This window comes from Wyeomyia smithii, chromosome 3 (assembly GCF_029784165.1).
Source record: "Wyeomyia smithii strain HCP4-BCI-WySm-NY-G18 chromosome 3, ASM2978416v1, whole genome shotgun sequence".
Lineage (NCBI taxonomy): Eukaryota > Metazoa > Arthropoda > Insecta > Diptera > Culicidae > Wyeomyia > Wyeomyia smithii.
Genome location: NC_073696.1, coordinates 162,848,678 through 162,859,708, shown reverse-complemented (window position 1 = coordinate 162,859,708; position 11,031 = coordinate 162,848,678). Strand labels below are relative to the sequence as shown.

General features: G+C 38.7%; 1 protein-coding gene across 1 annotated transcript in view; it reads right to left on the bottom strand.

The window, feature by feature from the left end:
• Positions 1–376: 376 nt before the first annotated feature.
• Positions 377–11,031, bottom strand: part of LOC129728799 (nidogen) — a 93,697-nt gene continuing 83,042 nt past the window's right edge. Inside the window, exons 2-4 of the mRNA XM_055687259.1 lie at positions 1,178–1,699; positions 1,024–1,114; positions 377–970 (exon numbers count right to left, since the gene is read on the bottom strand). Coding sequence (XP_055543234.1) covers positions 852–970; positions 1,024–1,114; positions 1,178–1,699 — 732 coding nt within the window. The 3' untranslated portion in view covers positions 377–851. The remainder of the gene's footprint in view (positions 971–1,023; positions 1,115–1,177; positions 1,700–11,031) is intronic.

The following is an 11,031-nucleotide window of genomic DNA, read 5'->3' as shown; positions in this document are numbered from 1 at the left end:
GGAAGAACGACCAGTGAAGACTATATTTAGCAGAAATTCCGATAGAGGCCGTCGACTTCGAGGTAGGCTTCGCACTCATTGGATGTTTGCTGTCGACGAGGATGCCCGCGAAATAGGTGTTAAGGGAGATTGGAGGATAGCAGCCCAAGACCGAGTGACATGGCGACGTATTCTGGATTCGGCATTGGACCGATAATTGGTCTGTTGCCGTAAAAGTAAAGTAAAGTAAGTAAGTAAGATATTCGAACATAGGCTGGAAGAGGATAACTCAGTAGGTGGGTGAAACTCAGAGTAATGAAAACCCATTAAATAGGTTATTACGCCAACTAAATTTATAAATATCAGAAATATTTAAAAACGTTCAATAGAAACAAAATTCTTTGTACATATTTTATTTAAATACATCAAAATTAGACAAAACGAATGGTCAAACGACAAATATCCGAATGGGTAAAATGAATGGATAAAACCAGGAGAATGGTTGAGTAAAGCTATAGATATTTTTACTTTTGTTAGAGTTCTTTTTCCTTAAAATAAATTAAAATTGCAGCTTTTAATTAAGGTTTCATGCTTTACAAAAATATGAGCAGTGTTGTTTTAAGCTACACGAGCGGTGACTTTGCTTATAGTTGGGTTATACATATATTTTAAATGATATGGGTATTCATTTCGAGCTCGTAAACAAATACCCAGCCGTAAAAATACTCACCTCCATTGACGAGTAATGGAAGATACACAGTTTACGGCTGGGTATTCGTATACGAGCTCGATGTGATGACCCCTAATGTTATTATAATATTATTATGGATATTCGATATGTTACAGTAGGCGAATATCATTTAGGGTTTATATCAATGATATTTTGCTACAGGATAGCTTTTTGCAGCTCTGCAAATCACCAATGCATCGCCCTGGGTACCCACTGGGCATGTGCATAGAGCTATATGCCGTTTCACCTGACACTGGGCACCTGAAATAGAAACTTTTAAAATTTGAACAAATATACAAGGTTCTTGAAAATACCTGTTCCGCATTGTCCAGCACATGGATCAACACACATATAATTAACGCATGCTTTATTATCGGCACACATGCTATCGCTCTGACATTCTCCCTAATGATAATTCATAAATAGAACTTTCTTAGATTAGTGTTTTAACATTGAATGATTATTTACCTTAACACAGTTGGAAAGTGCATTGCCCGTATACCCAGCTGGACAGGTACAAACAGGTCTTTCTTGATTGTTACGATCATAGCCTGGTGTACAAATCGCATTAAGCCCACATGGATTCGGGTCACATAAATCTTCCTTCGTAAATGGTCGACAGCTAACAAACGGATCACCTGTCATATCACGAGGACAGCTGCATATTGGTGTAAGTCCTTTTAGTTTACAGTTTGCATTAAATCCACATGATCTATCGCACGGATTTTTACATATACCATAAATGCAAGCAGGTCTACCAGGTGGGCACTCACTATCACCGTAGCATTCCGCTCTGCATTCGGAGTAAGGACTACCAATGTATCCTTTTGGGCATTCGCACAATGCACGATGATGCGTAACGTGGGTACATGTTGCTCCTTTGCCACATTGAGAACAAGCGTTTAAACATCGGAATTGAGAACAATATTCCTGAGCGCCACATTCGCTGTCGCTTTCGCATTCATGTCGGCATCCTATTAAGGGTGATCCCTGTTGAAAATAAAACGTTGGATTGGATGAATTTCATTGCATTTATTAGATCAAATTTGTAAGTGCGACAAAAACGGCATGACTGCCCTGACAAGTGCGCTTTTGCATTGAATCGTTTTAGTGTCTTCGGCGCACTTATTGATCGTTCAATTTGCATATTTTTGTAGAAGTCACCAACGCGGTTCAACGTAAAAGTGCATATTTATCAGCGAATGCAACAATATACAACATGTATCCAGCTTTAAACGCTTCATAATGGCGGATGCTTCAATGGAAAGTTAATTAAATGTTACTCATCCTTCTGATAATACTGCTCACGTCAGTTTTGAATTTTCGTGTATTTTATCCCTACCATCACTATACATTAGGATCCTATAATCACTGTGTAAGTATTCGGAATGATCGGTGGTATCCAGGGGCGGACGAAGACTGATTTGAGCTGCAGGCGAAAACTTGTTTTGGCGCCCCCCTTTAATTTTTTCGTTTATATCAATAGCTACAGGGGGTAGACAAAATGATTGAGACAGGCAAAATTATGTCAATCTTTAAATAGTCAGAACTTTACGAAAAATGAATCAATTAAGATGTAACCGGTTTCATTTTTCTGGTAAACTATTCTAGTTTCCAAAAATTACTAAGTAATTCGACGGGACCAACGTACACCGGACATATATCGGATTTAGGAGTGTGTCAAAATGTGCATTTTTGCACTCTTGGAAATTTTTCTGACATCTTGTTTCTTTTAGGTTTATATGTTTCCAATAAACTAGCATTCATTCCGAGTTCATTGGTACTTAAAGGTTGAAAATCTGTCGAGAAACCATCGAGATATGAATTAATTAAGTATGTTTTTCTCAGTTTTTTTGCTGTTGGGTACATAGTACTCGAAAAAGTTTTTATTAGAAAAACTTTTTTTCTTTACGAGTTTGCACTGTGGTTTGTTCTGAAGAATTTTAGGCAACTAAATTGTCTATTTTGAAAAAATCTTCAATAACCGATATTTTTGAAATCACTTTTTGTTTTTTAAAACTATATTTTTTCATTGTAGGATCTGAAATTCAATTTTTTAATATTTTTAAATGAAAGCTCAGATAATTATCTAGAAGTTATCCACTTACAACCATTCTCTATCTCTCATCACAAAGGATGCCCAAGGAAAATTGTACGCAACAAGAGAAAAAACAGCCAGAAACAACACCCATACCTAATTAATCCATATCTCGATGGTTCTTCGACAGATTTTCGACCTTCGAGTACCAATGAACTCGGAATGAATTCTAATTTATTGGAAACATATATACCTAAAAGAAACCAAATGTCAGAAGAAGTTCTAAGCGTTGCAAGAATCCACATTTTGACATACACTCCTAAAATCCGGATTATTTTCGGTGTCCGTTGGTCTCGTCAAATTCCCTAATAATTTTTGGAAACAAGAATAGTTTTCCAGTGAAATGAAACCGGTGTCATCAAAATTGGTTCATTTTTCGCGAAGTTTTGGCTATATAAAAATTGACAAAATTTTGCCTGTCTCGATCATTTTGTCTAACCCTTGTATGTTCGACATCGGACCTGGATTCCAGAGGGTCCGGTCCGAAGTTTTTCCGGCTTCAATGTCTGATTTAATTCCGGATTGGACCAGAACGGAGCTATCTGGACCGGGTAATGCTTCCGGTTAAAAATCAAAATCAACGTGATTTAGATCAAAAGCAGCAGATTTGCAGGTTTCTTAATTTGTATTTCTATGAATGTGCGTCAATCCAGGTAATATATGTTAAAGCAAACAGGTATGAATATATCAAACATTTAAAAAATTTAAGTCCGTTTGGCCATGCTTATAATTGAGACCAGAATAATTTCTGCCACTGTGCAAAAATGTGCAGAATATCTTCTGAGATTTTTTAGTAATATAAACAATCACAACTCTGTTAGTTTAAATGTCCCGTTCAGCTTTTCGCGAAAATGTTGAAAAATTATGTAGGGTATGGGACTTCTTCAGCAGCGGTTTTCTTCGGCTCGTTTTCAACAGCATTCGAATGCAAAACCTGCTGAAGAGCGATCGCTGTTGACGCAATGCAATTCTCTACACGCTCGTCAAATTTAACTCTAAACTGAGTGAGATGTCACTCACTTTCGTTAAAAATGAACCTACTCTGAACAGAGTTTTTATGATATTACTCATTTATGGGTAGAGTCACCATGTGTCAGAAATTGAGTAGAAATTACCCTCTTCTTAAAAAACCGCTTTGAAATGAAACTGAGTGAAAGCTACTCAGTTTGCTCGTTTTGACTTTTGATCCCTTTGATGAATGAAACTGCCAGGGGACTGTTGCATAAAATTATAACAAAATCACATTTTTTTTTCAAATCTTTGTATTTTGCATATACTTATATGTAATAAAACATTAAACCTTATTAAATCATTAGTGTACCTTCTGCCTTTGCAGTTTCATTAAAAACCGCAGCAATACGGTTCACTGTTACCCGGGAACTGTGACTTGAGGTTTTAAATAGTACACATGCCAAAAAATCCATAACCATTCTCATATCTGGAGGAACTCTAATACACAAATAAAAAACACTTTTTTCAAACAACAATACAACACGTTTTTCCACACAACAACTTATTTTTAGCGAAACGTTTTTAAATGTTTTTAATACCACTCAAAAAAAGAGTAAAGCAGAAAATTATGACAATCTGAGTAACTGTTATTCAGTTCGGTAAACGAAACTGACTCAATTTTTGACGTTTTAATGGACAATGTAAAACTGAGTCAAAGTTGCTCAATTTAGAGTAAAATTAAAGGAGCGTGTACCGATGCTCCAGTTATATTTTTATTCAATGTTCGCCACTTTTACAGGAGTTTGTTGAGCGAGGATGCAACCTTTAAGAACTATTTGCTTTTTGTTTTTTTTTTTTCAACATCCGTGGTCTTCAGATGATGTTGAAATTAATGTTTTTTAAATGACAAGTCAAAACGACGGGGCAACTTAACCTAACCTCACCTAGTCCTGGAACAATCGAGTTTTTGAAATTGCAAAGGTATGCTCATTTCTTTGACTACTCACTTCTCCAAGCACAGTTTGAATCAGTGGCAGGGGTGGCGAAAAATCAAATTCCCTGATTATCCTTGATATTCCCCGAAAAATAACAAAAATTTCCCTGATATTTTGCAGTATTCGGCATAAAAAAGTGCAACGTAGATGAAATCTCAGTGGAAAAGAAATTCGATTAGATACAAAACTGAACGTCAGCGGCCCTGAATTAGCCTTTTAATTTAAACAAATCAGGTTTTGCGCTAAAGAGCCATTAAAAACAAAACCGTGTATCGGCTAAAAAAATTTTCCTGATTATTTTCCAGTTTTCCCTGATATTCCTTATTGAAAAATGAAATCCCTGACATCCCCTGATTTTCCAGGTTTTCGACACCCTGCATTGTTGTTGACAGGAAAGATGGAGTAACACAAATATATTTCCTTCGAAATCTGATTGAACAAAACTCAAACTATTTTTTTTAATGTTTAATCAAGAGTGGAAATTATTGAAACACTCATTAGATGTCCGTGCATGAATAATTTATTACAACTACAAACAAGACTTTTTTAAATTTCCAATATTTTTATAATTTATTTCCAATAAGGTAATTTAGCAGTACTGCCGCATACGAATCAAAGCAAATTATCAAAAAATACAGTCAAACCTGTTTTTGTGCGACTTTTTTCTGCGGTTATTTTATTTGTGCGACTTGCACTGCACGTGAAGGAATTGCGTAGTCCGTCACGAAAACTAATTCGACATTATTGCGACTTTCCTTTAACACCAGTTTGGACTACCCCGAAATACACGATTATCACAGTCGAATCTCGCACACGGTTCCGCAGTTATGGGCGATGGGTATCGATACTAGCGATATCGTAACGTTTGACAGAAATAGTAGAAGTAGAATTAACACTCCAGCTCCTCGCGGGTGGAGGATATCACACTTTAACGAAGAGGCATTTGCGGAAGCAATTAGACTAGAACACGAGGCTAGCAGAATTCGTAAGCCGAGCGCTGATCAACTTGTTGCCATACTTTCGCGGCCGTGCGACGCCACTATGCCTAGGAACCGCCAGCCGAGGCATGGAAGGCCACCAGTCTACTGGTGGACCGACGCGATAGCGGACCTCCGCAGAGCGTGTCTTCAAGCGAGAAGAAGGATTCAACGTGCGCGAACCGACGAAGAAAGGGAAGATCGTCAAGGGGCATTCAGTTCAGTTCAGTTCAAGAGCGGCGCTCAAGAGAGCAATAAAAGCTAGTAAACGTGCGTGCTTCGAAAGACTGTGCGCTAGTGCCAACACTAACCCGTGGGGTAACGCCTATAGGATGGTGATGGCCAAGACTAAGGGTGCGATGGCGCCCGCAGAAAAATCACTAGCGATGCTTGAGCGGATCATAGAGGGACTCTTTCCACGCCACGAGCCAAATCCTTGGCCTTCGGCTGGCGAGTCACTTTACCGACGTTCCAGTATCTCAAACTCAGACCAGAGGTGGTCGGCCAACCTGCCGAACACCCAATATATGAGTGACGGCGTTAGCCGTGCCGAGGCAGAGGAGGCGGAAACGGTTACCAATGAGGAACTCATCGTGATCGCCAACTCCCTGAAGGTGAGCAAGGCACCGGGATTAGATGGGATTCCGAATCTGGCTGTGAAGAAAGCCATCTAAGAGGCCCCCAGACTATTTCGGGAAGTCATGCAGAAGTGCCTGGATGACTATACATTCCCAGAGAGATGGAAGCAACAGAAGCTGGTCTTATTGCCGAAGACAGGGAAACCACCTGGTGACCCGTCAGCATACAGACCGATATGTCTGCTCGATACGGCGGGTAAGGTGCTCGAGAAGGTTGTTCTCAATAGACTGGTTAGGTACACCGAAAGTGCAAACGGTCTGTTGAGTAACCAGTTCGGCTTCCGAAAAGGCAAGTCTACGGTGGATGCTATTCTGTCCGTTACCAAAACAGCAGAGGTAGCACTCCAGCGTAAAAGATGGGGCATTCGCTATTGCGCAATCGTCACGTTGGACGTGAAAAATGCGTTCAATAGTGTTAGCTGGGATTCCATAGCCCACTCGCTTCGGAAACTAGACATTCCGGTGTCTTTGTGCAGGATTCTGGAAAATTATTTCCAGAATCGTGTGCTAGTTTACAGCACAGACGAGGGTCAAAAATGTGTCCCAATTACCGCAGGGTTTCCACAAGGTTCCATCCTGCGCCCGGTACTGTGGAATATCATGTACGATAAAGTGCTGAAACTATAGCTCCCCCAAGGGGTTGTGATCGTTGGATTTGCGGAAGACATCACACTTGAGGTCTACGGCGAGTCGATCGAGGAGGTTGAGTTGACGGCTTCGCACTCTATAAGCGTCGTCGAGGACTGGATGCGCTCCAAATAACTGGAGCTGGCGCATCATAAGACGGAGATTTCAGTTGTCAATAACCCCAAGTCGAAGCAACAGGCGTTGATCAGTGTCGGGAATTGCACCATCGCCTCTAAGCGCTCCCTGAAGCTGCTGGGGGTGATGATCGATGACAAGCTCGCCTTCGGGAGCCATGTCGAATATGCCTGTAAGAGGGCTTCAATGGCTATTGCAGCATTATCTCGCATGATGTCCAATAGCTCAGCAGTGTACGGCAGCAAGCGGAAACTTCTAGCTAGCGTGACTTCGTCCATACTGAGATACGGCGGGCCAGTGTGGTCCAAAGCACTAGGTACTAGTAAACATCGGGGTAAGTTGGAAAGTACCTACAGACTCATGTGCCTGAGGATTGCGAGCGCGTATCGAACTGTGTCATACGACGCAATCTGCGTCCTGTCCGGCATGATGCCTATCAGCATAGCCATTAAGGAGGACGTAGAATGCTTCGATCAACGTGACACAAGGGGCATACGAGGTACCAGAAGATCACTATCGATGATCAGATGGCAGCAGGAGTGGTCCAATTCCGCGAAGAGTAGATGGATGCATCGACTTATTCCGGATGTATCCGGGTGGGTCGGGAGGCGCCATGGAGAAGTGTACTTCCATCTGCCACAGATTCTGTCAGGCCATGGTTGTTTTAGGCAGTATCTACACAGATTCGGGCATGCGGGTTCCCCCAACTGTCCCGAGTGCGTGGATGCGGAAGAGACTGCCGAGCATGTCTTCTTTGTGTGCCCTCGTTTTGCGCAGGCGCGGAGTGACATGATGGTAGTGAGTGGATCAGATACCACTCCGAACAACCTAGTTCAGAGGATGTGTAAAGACCCGAACATTTGGAGGGCGGTTAGTGCAGCCGCCTCTCATATAGTATTAAAGCTGCAAAACAGGCGACGGGTTGACCACCGACAAGTTAGTGTTAGCTAACGGCCAGTCTCCAGGTTAGTTAGCTAGAATCAAGAGGGTGCACATAGCACAAAAGCCGCTCCCTGAAGCAATACCTAGTGGTTCCGGGGAGTACTATGGGCTGGAGCCTGGAGGGGTTTTAGTAGGTCCGGTCACTGATTCAAACCAACCCCACACTCCCTGATGTTGGTAACCTCAGGGTTTGGTTGCAAATTTCCCCTCCACCTGAAAAGAAATATATATATATATATATATATATATATATATATATATATATATATATATATATATATATATATATATATATATATATATATATATATATATATATATATATATATATATATATATATATATATATATATATATATATATATATATATATATATATATATATATATATATATATATATATATTTATATATATATATATTTTAGAAAGTAGTACTGCTGAGTCAACGTTCTGCGAAACGATATCGTTTACAAATGAAGCCATCGCGTACTCTCGCCGTTCTTTTAATGTTTGAATGTCAATCAACATGCAGCGTGCTTCATATGACGGAAGACGATGTGCGGTCCAACTTAGCTTACGAAGAGCATATAGTAGAAATTGCTTTTGTACTGATTCTATTCTTTCTTCATGCACGCCAGGACGAGGAGACCACACAATGCTACAGTATTCCAGACCTCACATAGGCAATATACAAAGTTTTGATAGTGTACGGGTCTTGAAAATTGTAGCAGAGGCGTTTGATAAACCCTAACATGTTGTTTGCCTTGTGTATGATAGTGTTATAGCGGTCGATGAAATTAAGTTTAGAATCTAAGATTATTCCTAAATCCCTGACTTTATCACATTTCTTCACATTCCGATCCCCTAATGCAATTACAGTTTTGGACGTTGTTAATTTTCTGCTAAAAGATATTACATTACATTTACTTCAAGTAGGCTTTTCTCACACCAGATGTAAAATGTGTGGATTTCATTCTAAAATACATTGATGTCTTCTTGATTTTTTATTTCCAAAAACAGCTTCATTACGTCGGCATATATTAGAACTTTAATATTTTTGAGGATGAAGGAAATGTCGTTTACGTACAAAATAAAAAGAAGTGGTCCTAAGTAGGAGCCTTGGGGAACACCTGAAGTAACTTGAATGGGATTTGACTTTTTTCCATTAAATTTTATTATTTGTGGCCTGTTTGTTAAATATGATTCAAGCCACTTCAGGAGACCAGACTCAATTCCAATTTTTTGCAGTTTAAAAAGTAGCATTGGTATGTCAATACGATCAAATGCTTTGCTAAAGTCTGTATAAAGAGCTTCAACATGGTTCCCATTATCCATTGCATTCAATGAATAATCTACGAATTCAAGTAAATTTGTGGAGTTAGAGCGGCCTTTGAAGAAGCCGTGTTGTTTGTCAGTTATTCGATTTTTGACTTGAGCAAATATCTTTTCATTGACAATTGCCTCAAAGAGTTTAGGAATGCAAGAGATAATAGCGATTCCACGATAATTACGTATGTCGTATATTTACGTATATTTACCATTCCAATGCACACGCGAGCACAAAAATTATTTTAAAGGTGATTTTAACGCTAAACATCGATTATGGAATAATTCTCAAAGTAATTCCAATGGCAAAATTTTATTCAATAAATGTTCCTCAGGATACTATTCTATTTTGTCTCCGAATAGTCCTACATGTTTTTCTTCTGTAAGGAATCCATCAACAATTGATTTGGTGCTAACAGATCAAAGTCATGTATGTAGTGAATTGATTACACATGCTGATTTCGATTCTGACCATCTTCCAATAACTTTTTCTATATCACATGAATCAGTATTAAACCCTATAAGCTCTGTTTTTAGTTATAACAAGGCTAATTGGGAAAAATACAAAACTCATATTGAAAGAAATTTCAATAATGAGCTTGATTTGCAAAACGAAGTGAATATTAATTCCGCTTTGGAAGTATTGAAATGTGCAATTGTTGATGCCAGGAAATATTCTGTTCCAAAGGCTCGAGTGAAATTTGATTCACCAATAATTGACAAAAATCTTCAATTTTTAATTCCTTTGAAAAATGTCCGCAGACGTCAATATCAACGTTCTCGTGAACCTTTTTTTTTAAATTATTTATAAAGATTTACAGAAAGAGATTAAACATAGATTTACTCTTTTGAGAAATCAAAATTTTGAGACTAAAGTTGAAAAATTGAAACCATATTCAAAACCCTTTTGGAAGCTGTCGAAGATTCTTAAGAAACCTTCAAAGTCTATTCCAGTTTTGAAAGATGGTGAACGTTTTCTTGTATCCAATGAACAAAAGGCTCAAAGACTCGCTCAGCAGTTTGAGTGTTCATAATTCAAATTTGGATTTTGTGAGCCCAATTGAAAGTGAAGTCACACGTCAATTTGATTTAATTTCTTCCCAGAATGTTTTACCTGCAGAAATTAATGAAACTAACTTGAATGAAATTAAATCAATTATTAAAAATTTCAAAAATATGAAAGCACCTGGTGACGATGGAATCTTTTACATATTAATCAAACATCTCCCTGAGAGAACAATGGAATTTTTAATAAAAATTTTCAATTGCTGCTTCAAAATTGCATATTTTCCCAAATTATGGAAAAATGCAAAAATTACTCCAATTTTAAAGCCGGATAAGAATCCAGCTGAAGTTTCAAGTTATCGACCAATCAGTTTGCTTCCTTCAATAAGTAAACTGTTTGAGAGAATTATTTTTAACAGAATGATGTCACACATCAACGAAAATTCAATATTTGCAGATGAACAGTTTGGATTTCGCCATGGCATTCTACTACCCATCAATTGCTTAGAGTTACTAATATGATAAGCGTTAACAAATCTGAAGGTTATTCCACTGGAGCTGCTCTTTTAGACATAGAAAAAGCATTCGACAGTGTTTGGCATAAAGGTTTGATTGCGAAATTGCAAA